The sequence below is a fragment of the Condylura cristata genome, unplaced genomic scaffold (assembly GCF_000260355.1).
Source record: "Condylura cristata isolate star-nosed mole 26May11 unplaced genomic scaffold, ConCri1.0 scaffold00020, whole genome shotgun sequence".
Taxonomy (NCBI): domain Eukaryota; kingdom Metazoa; phylum Chordata; class Mammalia; order Eulipotyphla; family Talpidae; genus Condylura; species Condylura cristata.
Genome location: NW_004567121.1, coordinates 19374685 through 19389147, shown reverse-complemented (window position 1 = coordinate 19389147; position 14463 = coordinate 19374685). Strand labels below are relative to the sequence as shown.

Genomic DNA, 14463 nt, shown 5'->3' with positions numbered 1-14463 from the left:
AAATGTGTAGATTTCTCATAAAATAAAAATATTGGCCTATGTGTTATCAAGATAATGGATTGATGTAAATCTCACACAACCTTGAATTTAAAATTGTTTTGAAAATTTAAAGTTTTGTAAGTTAATGAAAAACTTACACAATAAAACCATATTGATTTTAAATGCCCATTTTTCCTTTAGTTCTATATCTTCTGAGGCTGAAGTGGGTTACTGATAACAGTAATTTAACTACATATAATTCTTGAGTGATTTCCTATCTGTTGGTATTTTATTGTTTGTCTTCAGTTACAGAGTTCCTCAAACGTTAAAGACTAATGTCTCATCCAGAAGAAAAGATTTAAAAACAGAAGCCTGTACAAGATTTTAAAACAGAGATTTATATCGGTTTCATCACAATTCTCCCTTTCAAGAATCTTCTTCCAGTTCTGCAAATCTATTTGTAAGGTGAGGCTACACAAAACATCATGTGTATTAGGAAGATAAAGCAGTGGCCATCGTAGAAATGTTCAAGTGTCACTGTTGAAGAGCCCCGACTCCTAGTAAGAGTACCAAGTACCTCTTTAGCTTTGTCCAACCTTTCCAGTCACCCCCTCTGTTTTTCACAAGAAAAGTTTATTTCAATCTGTAAGTCTAAAATCAACATCCAGGTCCACTTCGCCAATGGCACCTAAGTAAGGCTAAAAAGTTGTGGGATATCAAAGGTATTTTAAGTTGAAATAGAATAAAAGCAAGTTCTAAGCGAATGTAAGTATGTTTAGATAACTTTTTTTTAAGGCAAACTATTTTCAAATGATCTTTTTATCTTAAAATTGGCCATTTCAGTACTTCAGGGCCACATCAATGAAAAGGGGAATCACAGCAGTTCCTGACACTTGTTACATAACATGCTTAAAGAGGTTTCCCATAATTTATTCTATTCCATTTCTATGAAGTAAGGCTGGTGACATTTTCTTCTTTCTAAATGTGAGAAGTAACTAAGATATATCAAAGGTCATATCGTAGCGTGGCAGACATGAAACCATAACCTATAATGTGTGTTCTTTTTTTATGGTATCATATAACATTGTGAGATTTAAAGACTAAATCAAAATAATCACTACAGAAATTTAAATAAATTAATTCAAACTGATCATCTTGATTAATGGTATTAGAAAGTCATTAAAAACTTAGCAGTCTAATTGTGATTCTGTAATTCGTGTTAAGCCATCTTCCAGACTTCAGGAAGTAGCTTTCCTGTACACTGTATTTAGAAGAGGAGCTTCTGAAGTTGGCAATGAAATAAACATTTCCACAATCATCACTGTTGTATTAGGTTCTAAAGTGACTCAATCTTAAAGTGTTTTTAGCTTAATTAAAAACTAAAGACCCAGCATGCCAAAAAGAAGAGAGCAGAAGCTAAAAATAAAACAAGAAAATTTGGCAATGCTTAAATACTTTCAAAAAAATATCTTAAAGGATGAATATATTCTCAGGGTTGCAATTATTTAGAAAAATACTTTTAGTCTAAAACATTGAAAAATCACTAGTGAATGAAAAACATAGGAGAGGACATAAGATCTGTATTGGAAATTTCACACACAAAAGCATATAAATATTATATATATGCCAGAAGCTATTTTTAATTTCCATTGATGTCCCTATTTTAATCATTATAATACACTATGTCACAATAACCACAGGAGATCTTTATTTTATTGTTGATAAAAGGGCTAAGATAATTTGATGTTTTTTAAAATACCCATCAATAAGGACAGGTCATATAATTTTGTAAGAAAACAAAGTTCTTACTTACATTTATCAGGCAATGATAAAAGCTAAGTTTCATACTGCCTCTGTTGGTTGTGGAGCAGCAGGTATCTACCTATATTATAAAATGACGTTTCAGAGACAGATGGATGGCAAATGCATAATAGTACAAAAGCCAGGTTGGTTTGGTTTTAAAACATACGCACAAATATTTGTGGAATAAATTAAAACAGGCTGTTTTGATATGCTTCCTTTATCACCTGCTTATTAATTTTTAACCCCTCTCTCTCAAACATAATCCCAAACAGTCAGTATAAATAACAATAAAAACTTGCTCATGGTTTTTCCTTCTTCCTTATTATAGGTAAAAAGCTCTTCTACTTGAATCCCAAATATCTGTTCTTATTTGTAACATATTCAGTGGCTGCTCTGCTTATCCTCTATACAAATATTTGCAATTTATACCAGTAAGTCCCTGGTTCCAGATTTAGGATAGCTCAAACATGATTGGTAATTACTTCTAGCTACATGTCTCCTTCATTCTAAAACTATTCTTTGGTAATATTTTATTGCATAGTTCTTTGAAATCCTAGGAATTCAAAATATACTTAATGTTCAGAATATAACATACTAGATGTGAGGCAAGAAATTTAATCCTTTTTTCACTTATGTGCCTATTTTAACTGACAGTTTGACATTTTATTTGGCAAGATCAATGAAATTTATGAAATATTACAGTTATTTAGTTAAAACACCCTCCCCCAGCCACAGTGGTAAAACACTGTTAATCAGGATGTCTGTTCATGTGATAATCCTCCTTTAATATAGCCATTTAAAAAGCTACAAGAAACAATAAGCTCCTCAACAAGGATTTATAAACAATCACTCTTGAATTCCTTAAGAAAGGAAACAGACGCTATGCTGACGCACAAACACTTAAAAAGAAATCAGAGAGTTTAAAAATAGAACAGCACTGCCCTATAGATCAAAAATTGTTCAAAAGATTTTTCTAAAAACACCCATGCTGAACTTGTATAGGACACAAACTCAAAAGAAATCAAGTATAAGCTTTTGAAGATTTTCTATATGAGGATGTAAATCAAGAAAAGTAACAAATGGTTTTTATTTTTTGATACCATTTTCTAAATATAAAAGAGATGTTCACCATTCTTTGGAAACATCCCTCTCCCCACTTGATGTATGAAAAACTTTTATTTCCAAATTATGTCAGTTTGAATTATTTTACCCACCTCAATGTCACCTCATTTTTCTAATATAGGCTAACAAACCAGACATGTCATTTTTTTCTTTACCCATGTTGCTTCAAGTCTCAATAATTGGTTTGTATTGTCCTATACTTGTTGAACAGAAGAAAAATTCCTACATATCTCTTCTTAAATAAGGACAGTAAATAAGGACAGTATCTTCAAATGCATCCCCAATTCAGAATGATCTGCTCTGATCTCTCAAGCATTTGGAATGAAACTAAGTTATGATGTAGTGAGCAAATAGTTATTTTTCCATAAACACTGGACCTGAGAGAACAGCTTTAAAATTGATTCCATATCAACCCCCCGCTGCAATCTTTTAAGCAACAGTCACCCATTTTATATTTCACCTAATTTTGTTTTCCCAAAAAGTTTTCCTTTACAGAGAAAATACCCTAAAACATTAGTAACTAGATTTTGTTAAAATGTAAAACAATTATGACCAATAGCTAAATAAGTAAACATTAAAATGGAGTTTATTTATAGTCAGAACTTATTACCGATTTCCATTAAAAAAAGTTACTAATTATATTTTCAAAGTAGAGCTACATTTGCCCAGAAATGAACAAATGATCTATATTATTGTTAATTCAAATCAGTATTTCCATTATTTAGTACACATAATTAAAATTATATTATATCCCAATAATGAAAAAAAATCATCTTATATGTGAGTTGATGTACATCAGTGGAAAGTCTATTCTATTAGGAGTCAAGAACCTTAATTTCAAATCCTCTTTCTGCAATTAAATGATGATTTCTGGCAATTCACATAGCTTTCAGGGGCCTTAGATTTTTGTCTCTACAGTTAGGGATTGCTTATCTTGTGTAAACCTAGAAATCTAAATGTGATAAACTGCTAAGACACCTGAGAGATCAAACTGTGCAAAGCCACTCTGAATTCTAATTTAAATAAAGTTAAATCAGTTTTCTGCCTTTTTTTTTTTTTAATGACAATGTATGGCTAAATTATAACCTAAAAAAGTATCTGTAAACAGTACTAATTGGCTACTAAATTTTCTCATGTGTTAAAAGCCAGTGTCTTTTTAAAAAACTTATACTCTAATAAAAATGAGCAAATTAAATTTTAGCTTTTGTTTTATTGTAAACCACATCATATACTGTACGTTATGTAATAAAAATACCTACCAACCAACTGAAACATCCTTCCCCCCAAAGTAGACCAACAGTTCTTAAAACAAATGGTAATGATTTAATATCACTAAGGTCTCAGAGCTCATTGGAGCTGAAAAACACCTTAAAAATAACTGCTTTCATGTTTCATAAGTTTGTAGATGATCTATTAAAAACACATTATACAGGCAGTGTAGTATACATTCTGTATTACTGCCAAGGGGTGATAAACCTTACAGAAGTGTCAAAATAAGCTAATAATACTAATTTGTGTGTACTGTAAACTACAACACAAGAAGACTGCTTACATTACTAACTTACATTTACTAACATTTATGATATGTTAAAATATTTAATTTCAAAAGAAGATAGAAAACCTTTGTCACAATACTTCTAAAACCAATGCTTGTATTTTATTCCTTAAGAAATTAATAAAAAGTATTAAAAAAATTAATGTTTTAAAAGTTAAAACAACTTATCAATTGAGATTTGAAAACCCCAGAATTTGTGTTTTATATTAAGTAGAATTAAAACCATTTAAAATATTGCCCTACTTAAAAGCTAAAATTTAATCTGAAGGAGAGCAATCATCAAAAGCAACAAACAAAAACACCATTACAAAGTACTGAGTCTACAGACCTGTTTAGTACGGAGAGACTGCCAAGACCACAGAAACATTATCAGTTATGCTATTTCAAGTTTTATTTTAAAGTGTCCTCATATAAAAAATAAACAAGTCACAATTCTCAGAAAAGTATTTAACTGTAGTTCTGTAACTACTTATCAATAATCACAACTTAGCTCTGTGAAATATAGCCAAGTAGTTTAAAGAAAAATTTTATCAGCAATCAAGTTTTACAGAAACAATGGAGTTTGGAAATATTTTCCAACTCAAATACCACTGATGTGTGACAGTGAACAGTAGTAAGTCTTCAGCCCTTACCACTCCATATGAAAAAAACTACAACAGTAAAACATCTGTCATATACAGATAAAAATCTAAGGATTAACATCACCCTTAAGCAACTTAAGGACTCAAAGATATTTAAAATAAATACTAAATATTTAATAAGTAAAGACAAATAAAAATTAGTTTTTAGACTAAAAATTAGTGCATTTTCTAAGGTGCCTAAAAATCAGAATAATGTGGCAAGAAGAGCAATTTCAACTCCATAACCTTAAAAATAACATAAGAAGTAACAAATGAGTATTTGAAACCACAAATTCTGGCTAGATTTTAATGAGTATATAAAAGTGGGAAAAATCAACTAAGTAGTAGGTGAAAATAAAATATAACTCTTAAAAAAGATTTATATGTAAAAGAGATGACAATATCTTCTTTTCATGTAAAATCCTAAGCAGTTTTCTAAATTCTTTTGCTTTATTTTTCTGTTCTGAGTCAGCTAACTAAATACCTTGATTGAAAATGTTTCTAGGTGAAAAAGTAATAACAAAATTGAAATTCCAGACCAGACTTCTTTTACTATACTCAACATACGTTTCAGCAACTGCCTGCTATTACCGAATGGTTTGTGCTTAGAGAACCTACTGCATTTAAAGTTAACCTATGAAAAACACTAGCAAAAGAACCAGTAATTAGAGGCCAAATAAAAACTAAACAAATAAAAACACTGGCTATTTGTCTCAAAGGTATATGCAGAAAATGAAATAAATCATCTTTTTATAGTACTTTGATATCATTGATAAAAATATTTAAATTTACTTTCTTGTAGGATGGCCCTGATTGTCATATCAGTAGTTCTAGTAGGTATTTTACAAACAAACAGATTAGCATTATTGAATATTATTAATTTTTATTAACTTTGATTAGAGTGCTTATTCTTAAAAGTTTAAAGTGGTACCAGAATGGTTTCCAGGGAGAATGAGGCTTTTTAGAAGTTAGAGAAGAAAAATTTCCCTAGACACACACATCTAGAAATAATCAAGACGTATGAAGAAGCAGGTTAACTTTCATGTTCAACTATTTGTGTTAAGCCTGTTTTAAGAGTTACATTTGATCTTCTGTCTTAAAAACATTCTTTGAAAATAAGTTTATATTTATATTTACAAAGAGTTTTCGCATATAGTATTTATTTTTCCCAACAACATTGTAGGGTAGTGTCTGTGATACTGATTTTGGAGATGAAAATTAAAAGTTCTTAGTTAGGGACTTCGTTAAGGAACTATGATAAAGTGAGGGTTTTAATTCAAATTATGTATTCTTTCCTCTATACCACAACTCTAATATTATTTTATAATTATCAAACATCATCGATGTAGGGAAGTTGAAAATTAAAGAATGTTGGATTATCACTTGTAGCTCTATTAAAGATACTTAAAAAATAAGTTATATTTATTCTTTACCTCTCAATCCATTATATATGATTCAGCCTGTTGCATTTTTTCTAACGAGTTTGGCCATTTTTGTCTCTAAAAATTGCCATGTTTAGGTGAAATTATTTTCTTCTATCAGTTGTAGAAAAGCAGAAAATATTGAAAACTTAAATGACCTCCAGGATTGCCAAATTTAGTAAGCTTTAATTAATATTAAGAAAAAGAAAAACTGTATATTTGTATTATCAGCATAATTTTGATGGATAAATATTAAAAATTTTTTTACTGATTTTATCATCTCAAGAATGAAAAGTGTAAAGATGGAAATGGTAAAAAGGTAAAACATCTTTTAAACTATAACGATGATGTGTAATTAGTTCTTTTAATCTTGTTTCTGCCCCTATCAACTTGGGTAAATTTAGCTAAGTACCTTCACTTTTAAATTCATAATTCTGGTTGTAAAGTAAAAAAGAAAGAATAATTGTATATGTGGTAGAAAAGTAAAAATTTCAAAGAAATATAAAGTGGTGGTATTTTATTTAAAGGCAAGTAAACTCTGGTAAGAGAGGTCTTTTGTTAGTTTGCTTTCTATTTTAGGCACAATGACCTGTGTGGCAAAGAAAGGCAGCATGAAGCAGAAAAATAAAAGTGACAGGCAACTTTGTATTTCTTACCTGCATACATATGATATGTGAGCCTCTCTATAAGTTTAATAACAGTTCCTGCTTTGATAATTGGAATTCCAGCTTTGGGCTGCATGTTTTCTTCAAATATTATATTCTCTTCAGAGTCAGGTTCTGCAAATCTATAAACATCAGCACTGGGGAGTCTCATCTGCTCCTCCTTTTCTTCCTGTAGCATTGTCACATCAAGCATCCTTTCCAGTGTACTCCGGTACTGTAAAGATATCAATGCTGCCATCCAGTTGTTTTTCTCTTCAGCTGACTTGGCAGAAAATATAACACTATTTTCATCCTTTAAAATTATTTCAAAAGCATGCTTGTACTCACTGGTGTCATCTTTGTCATTAATTTGTACCTTTCTCATAAAAAATTTTTCTTTAAGACGATATTCTGCATTGCTAGCACCAGGAAGTCTTGGCTGTCCATGATTTGATTTACAGCAAATCATTAAGCCATCAAAGAGAAATATGTGTCTCTCATGTTTGGCTCCCACACGTGTAAGAGTTCCTTCCATTATAAACTCATTGCAGCACTGTCCAATGTCTTTTCCCTCCCAACCATCAATATTCTTCTGGATCTCGTTCATTTTCTTGATTGCTAGTTGTTTTCCCTTCATTTGCTGACTATAAAACCGACATGCAGATTCACTGGGATAAAAGAAAAACATTATTAGTAAGCAGATGACAGAGAATCTAGAATTTATATAAAGAGAATGTAAAAGAACATTTTAAAAGTTGCACTGAGACAATCACTAACTCTCCAAATATATTAGTGTCACAAAATTACACAATCTGAAACTAAACAGAGTAGAGACATTTTTTTTTAGTGCTCTAAAAGAACAATCACTATGGACAATATTCTACCCTATATATTCATCTACAGGATGATTATTTCTACCCTGGCTATTAAATATTTAGAATGACAAGTATTAAAAAGTAGCTCAATATAGTGGGAAATAGTAATTTAAGAGATTTAAAAAGACCCAAAGCTAAAAAAACATGCACACATTATAATTAGGAAACTGGAAGCATGTTATCTGAATTAATGCCTCAAGTTATATAATCCCTAAAATAAAAGATACTACTTTTACTTTGACAGAACAATGATGCTGACATAAATCTACCCGATACATTTTGCTCTATCTCTTCTGTAGCTTACCAGTTGACTCTCAGGAGGTCTTGTCTGGGAGTATGCAAGGAAAATGCACAAATATGAAAGGTTTTTCAAACAATAACAAATTCTCTTGGCTTTGATGTCACTTCCTCTGAAAGACCAAGCTTGTCACTAAAACTATTTTCTTCATTGTTTACTTGAGGAGGGAAATGGGATCTTTGAATTTATACCATGATATTCAGGGCAAAAAAGGAGGATTACTAAAAAAAGTGAAAATATTCACCTCAGTCTTCGTTTTGCAAGGCTTTTAGAACATATTTTTTCCATACCACTTTGAACATTAAGTAAAGCTGTTATTGCTTGTTTCAAACATTCCTTGTCTTCTTGATCTTCACTCTTTTCTTCTAGCTGCTGCAAAGTCAAAATGACAAATCTGAATCAATGGAACAATTTTGGATAAAAATATAATAAGCCCATTTTTAAGTGATAAAAGATATTGACTCCACAAAAATTTTTTTAAGTTGTCATGAATTATCCTTTTTAAAAAAGAGTTATTTCTTTTTTATGCATACAAGAACTGGGGCACAGAGGTGAGAAGTTTAATCAGACAAATTTGGGAGCAGGGAGCAGAACAGGCAGACCTACTGAAATGCACTGCTAAGGGAAGGCATGGATGAGACCAGAGAGGTCTGCTGCACCATGTGGGGTTAGCTCCCTGGCTGTGGATTGAACTCACGCTGCAGTGGCTATTGGTAGTTTGACAGCATCAAGACTTTAACCCCTGTGCATGATGATTCTTTATAAGTCGTTTTCCTCTTTGTATATTGCAACCTACATCAACATTCAGCCAAGTTTTCCACATTAAAAAAAAAAGTAGAAACAGTGTTTAAAGATGTCATATCTTATAACAAGCAATAATGTACAGTTTCTCACATGCACATTATTGAAAAGAAATGAGGGACATAAATACATTTCTGAGTATAAGACTTAACAGTCGGCACATAGGTGAGATTTTTGGAAATGTAGATTTTGGTCTGAGGTTTCTGATTCTGCCATCTGGAGTCAACAAGATGTAGGCAAAGAAATAACTATTTTTGTGTAGCCTTGGGGCCAGTTACTTGACTTCTGCATCTCATTTCCCCCATCTATCAAATGAGTTTCATTGCCTGTCCTACCTACTTTATGGGTTTTTTATTAAAAATCAAAGTGCTTAGAAAAAATAAGGTACAATTTAAGTGTAAGTTGTTTTTTTTTGTAGCTCTACTACAGAGTTAACAGTGAAATGAAGAACTTCCTCAGCATTCAAATAGTAAGATTTTAAATAAGACTAGGAATATATGCTAGTGAAATTATGAGTTAACAAATACTAGTGAAATTATGTAGTTAACAAATACTCATCATTAACCATTTTTTTCATCATTTACTATTTATAGCAATACAGCAAGGTGACTAGTTCATGTAAGCAATTATCTGAGGTATGAGTGACAGTTACTTAGTAACCTTCTAAATTTGTGTCTGGCTACTAAATAGGAAAAGTTAAGAAATAAGTTTTTTTTGTTTAAATCAATGTGCTTTCACACAACATTTAAGAGTACTTTCTACCAGAAAGGAAGACTTGATAAATAAAATCATAAAATGTTCAAAGTAATTAATAAAAATTTACTTTCAACAAGTTTCATTATTCATTATTTCATTAGTACTTTAAGGATTTATTTTCTGAATAGTATTCATAAGGATAAACTATATTCCTTTCTGCTTCTACTGATAAAAATTAGTCTCTTTCTCTCTCTCTCATACACACACACGTTTTGATGACCTGTGAAAGTAAATAGATTTGTTAGTGAATGCTTCAAACCAATTTAAAAAATAATACACTTAAACGATCTTAATACAAATGTTCCTGAAGTAATAAATACACTGCAAGGCTTATTAATGCATTTATTATTCAAATCTATTAATTTATATCAAAAATTCATATTTCCATCAGAGGCCTAATCTGCACTTTTTTCAAATACTTTTTTATTCATTTTGTATTGTTCTAGATTATAGTCAGCTATATTAAAGAAGTTCAATAGTTACATGTTCATAAAGAATGAGTATAGGTTTTTATTTAATGAATAATACAGGTAGGCAGAAAGATGGACTCTGAGTAATACTTTTATCTCTATCATTCTAACTTGTTTACCTCACACATGACAGAATTTCTAGAGGCAAATGTTAACATTAATCTTATCAAGTTGACATTTCAAAGGCAACAGATAATCTAACTGTAAGAGGCAAAATTCTACATGATGTAATAGTTCACTAAAGAGTGAACTATTTCCTATTTCACTGAGTTCTTTCAGAATTTAATCATTCAATGTTCAAGTCAATATAAGACAAGTTTTTAGTCTTAAAGAATTAACCCTGATAAGCAGAATATTACTGAGTCCTTCATTCTTTGATATCATTGTATGATTAATTTAGCAAACTTATCTAAAGTCATAGAAAACACACAACACACACAAAAACAGCTATGAAAGAAACAAATATATTTGGACATGGATTTGACTTTCTATTTTAAAAATGTTTCAAGTTTCTGGGTTACTTATCTATCATATAATTATAGCATTTCACATACAGAATATAAAAGGTCCTCCAAAATATTGTTAATATATTCCAAAACCACAAACTTAACCTCCATTTCAAAACCTACAGAACTTTCTTGATGAAACAATCTTTTTAAAAAAGATTTATTTATGCATACAGAACTGGGGTACATACCAGAGGTGGGGATGGAGGTGGTGGTGAGAGGATTCACCAGAGACAGTTAAGGAACAGAACAGGCAAACTGAAATACACTGTTGAAGGGAGCAGTGGGCAGGTCAGGAGAGGTTTGCCATGCCGTGTGGGTCACCTCCCTGGCCGGGGATTGAACTCGTGCTGCAGTGACTGCTGACAACTTTACAGTGCTGCGCTTTAACCTATTGTGTCACCAGGGTGGGCCTTGAAGAAATAATCTTAAAAGTGTTTTTATATCTTCATGCCATAGGCAAGCATCTAAAATAAATTTCAGTGTAATAGATAACCTTTCTCATGAACATACTTTGCTCCTTTCACTGAAGATAGCTCATTTAAACTAGGCATTGGTGCAGAATAACGCAAGCTAACTACCATCCAAAGGACGGTATATTGTAGCTACAGCAGCATTATCAATTAGTATGTAAATAAGACTCTACAAAGCAGCATCCACATTACCAATGTGATGTCCAATACCATGCTTTTCATAGGTGCTTATTTAATAGGCAACAATTTAATGCTACTAATACAATTCATTTAGTTTTTTAAACTTATCAATTAAAACATATTCTCTATGATGAGATTTGTATTTTGAGAACAATGGGGTTACTTTTACCAGTGATTAATAATGTTATACCCAATGTATATTATGAATTCAACAAATTCACAAGCATAAAAAGTTTCTTTTCCCTTTGTTAAAAAAATCAGAATTCATGTTTTTATTTCTAAAATTAGTTTTCTCCAATAAGAGATTATATAATATTGAAAGAATTGCCATTACCTGGTATAGAGGCAGGCAAGGCCAGAACTCAGAATTACTCAGTTAAGTGACTTTTCTTTTCTTTTCTTTTTTAAAGATTTATTTTTGCATAGGAGAGTACAGATCAGAGGTGCAGGGGTTGAGAGGGTTCACCAGAGACAGAGTGGGTAGCAGAACAGGTGGACCCACTGAAATACACTGCTAAGGGTGTAACTAATTAAAACAAGTGTTCTGGATTTTTTTGCTACTTCATAACTCAAATACTCTCTTAAAGACTAACTGAAACAAAGATTATGACACTCAAATAATTTGCTTTCTGTTTTTAAAGTATTTATTTATATGTACAAGAACTGGGGTGCAGGCCAGAAGTGCAGGGGACTGAGGGTGGCATGAGAGGATTCACCAGATACAGAGTAGGGGGCAGATCAAGCCCAGATGTACTGAAATACACTGCGATGAGGAGAGTCTGATTAAAAATTCCCTGCAGACTGAAGTCCTAAAATATAGCTGAAGTCAATAAAATATAGCTGCTCTGCAACATAGAACAGACAAATTTACAGTTCAGTTCAGGAAAGTCAACTGTCTTCTAGGGTAAAAATTCAACAGTCCTTAACACAACAGAATCCAGAGTTGTTAAACTGAAAACAAAACAGGAAAACATAACTTGCCTGCAGAGAAAAAAGTCAGTTAATATAAACTAAACTCCAAGTGCGCCCAAATGTTGGATTTAGGAAAGAATTCAAAGTGACTTTTATGATTATGTTAAAAAAAATTAAAGAAAACAGTCTTATTAAATAGACAGGTAGGGAGTCTCTGGAAACTATAAAACAAATGCCAGTAGAAATTGTAGAGTTAATATAAAAATGAAGTTAAATTTATAGATCAGTTACCACTAGAAGATCAAAGAAAAAAGTACTTAAGAAAAACAAAGTCTCAACTGTTATTTCAACAGACATGTAATTAGAATTCTAGAATGAGAACATGAGGGAAAAAATGGCAGAAAATACAACAATATTAATGATGATGATGATGATGTAAAAGCAAGTTAAAATCTGAAGAGTGGAGTTGAGTCTGAAATCAACCCTAAAAAAAATGTTGTCACAATTTCTTTGTAAAGAGTGCCTTTGGACAGACACTAAAAGCTATTCCTTTTGATTATCTTCTTAAAATAATTATCCTGTATCACCAACAACTTTAAATAGTAGTAGTCTACTTAGTTTACTATTTGTCTTATTATTTAAATATCTTACTACTTAAATAGTTTGTAGTCTAAAAAGAGAGCTAAGGACTAAGAACTTAGTCCTTTCAAAATTCAGAAATTGGTACTTGAGAACTCTAATTTAATTCCAGAATTATAGAATATAAAAAATCCCAGTAAAATGAAGGGGAAATGTAAGGGTGAGAGCTCTTCAACTACATTAAATATAGAGATCTTTTATTCATTCATGAGTCAAGCCCACTTCATCATCTACTCCTGAAAATTATAAATAAGACTTCTAGTAGTACATTCTCTACAATTAAAACATCATAGTAGAGGCCCTTCCTGGTGGTGCAGCGGGTTAAAACACAGCACTAAGAAGCTAAAAGCCACTTCTGCATGAGTTCGATTCCCGCCTGCCCCGGAGGTGACCACATGGCGTGGCAGACCTCTCCTGACCCGCCCGCTGCTCCCCTCAGCAGTGTACTTCGTTGATCTGCCTGTTCTGCTCCCCACTTTGTCTCTGGTGAATCCTCTCACCATCCACATCTCTGGCCTGTACCCCAGTTCCATATGAATGAATAAATAAATCTTTAAAAAAAAAAATCATAGTAGAATTTTTCTTAACAAAACACCCTTTCACAAGCTGAAGAAATAATAGTAATATATGTCTTGTTTTGTCTTTATGGTGTTAGTATATTAAAGATAGACTGTTTTTATAAAACATACTAGCTATAACCCAAAGGGGACATCATAAGATACATAATATATTTTAAAGCAAATTGTTTTGAGCTACACTACTGGATTATATTTTTTATAGGCTAAGGTTACCTCTTACCTTAAGTAATGTCAATGTATAATAGGAAAAGGTAAAAACAAAAGCAAAACCCTTGTCTTTAAATCACAGCTTCTAAAATGGGTTATTTGAACTTTGATCATATACAAAGTTCACTGCTTCTAGTAATGATAAGGATTTTCATTTTTGCAAACCTGAGCTATAAAAAGTAGCTAAATTAATCTTCCCCATAGCCTGGCCTATTCCCACATGAAACCTAAGTTCCAAAATTGTAGCAGTCCCAAAATGAAGAGTTGGGTACATAAATGCTTCCAAAGAATCAGTCATTTAAATAAAAAGGACACAAGATAAAAAATATCTTAAGGTTGCACTAAAACTCACTCTTAAAACTGAAGAAAATATGCTGCTCTTTTGCAGATTCATTTATATTTGCTTTATTGGAAAAAGACAACAGATAACAGATTAATCTACACAGATGCCCATAACAAAAAAATGAATTGCTTATAATATTTTATAAATATCACTAAGTGTTTCCTTACCTTCAAAAGCTCAAAGTAATGCAGACAGTGGTAAACAGGGGCTAGAAGTAGCCTGGGTAATACATACTGAACAGCTTCTTTGAAACCTTCACCTATTGACTAGAAAACAAAGTG

At 31.6% G+C, this 14463-nt stretch overlaps 1 protein-coding gene across 2 annotated transcripts in view; it reads right to left on the bottom strand.

The window, feature by feature from the left end:
- The window catches only part of SOS1 (son of sevenless homolog 1 (Drosophila)), a 109740-nt gene that overhangs the window by 27469 nt on the left and 67808 nt on the right, over positions 1-14463 (bottom strand). For both annotated transcript variants that reach the window (XM_004686275.2, XM_004686276.2), the window contains exons 8-10: positions 14350-14448; positions 8562-8689; positions 7157-7812 (exon numbers count right to left, since the gene is read on the bottom strand). In XM_004686275.2, the coding sequence (XP_004686332.1) occupies positions 7157-7812; positions 8562-8689; positions 14350-14448 (883 nt within the window). The remainder of the gene's footprint in view (positions 1-7156; positions 7813-8561; positions 8690-14349; positions 14449-14463) is intronic.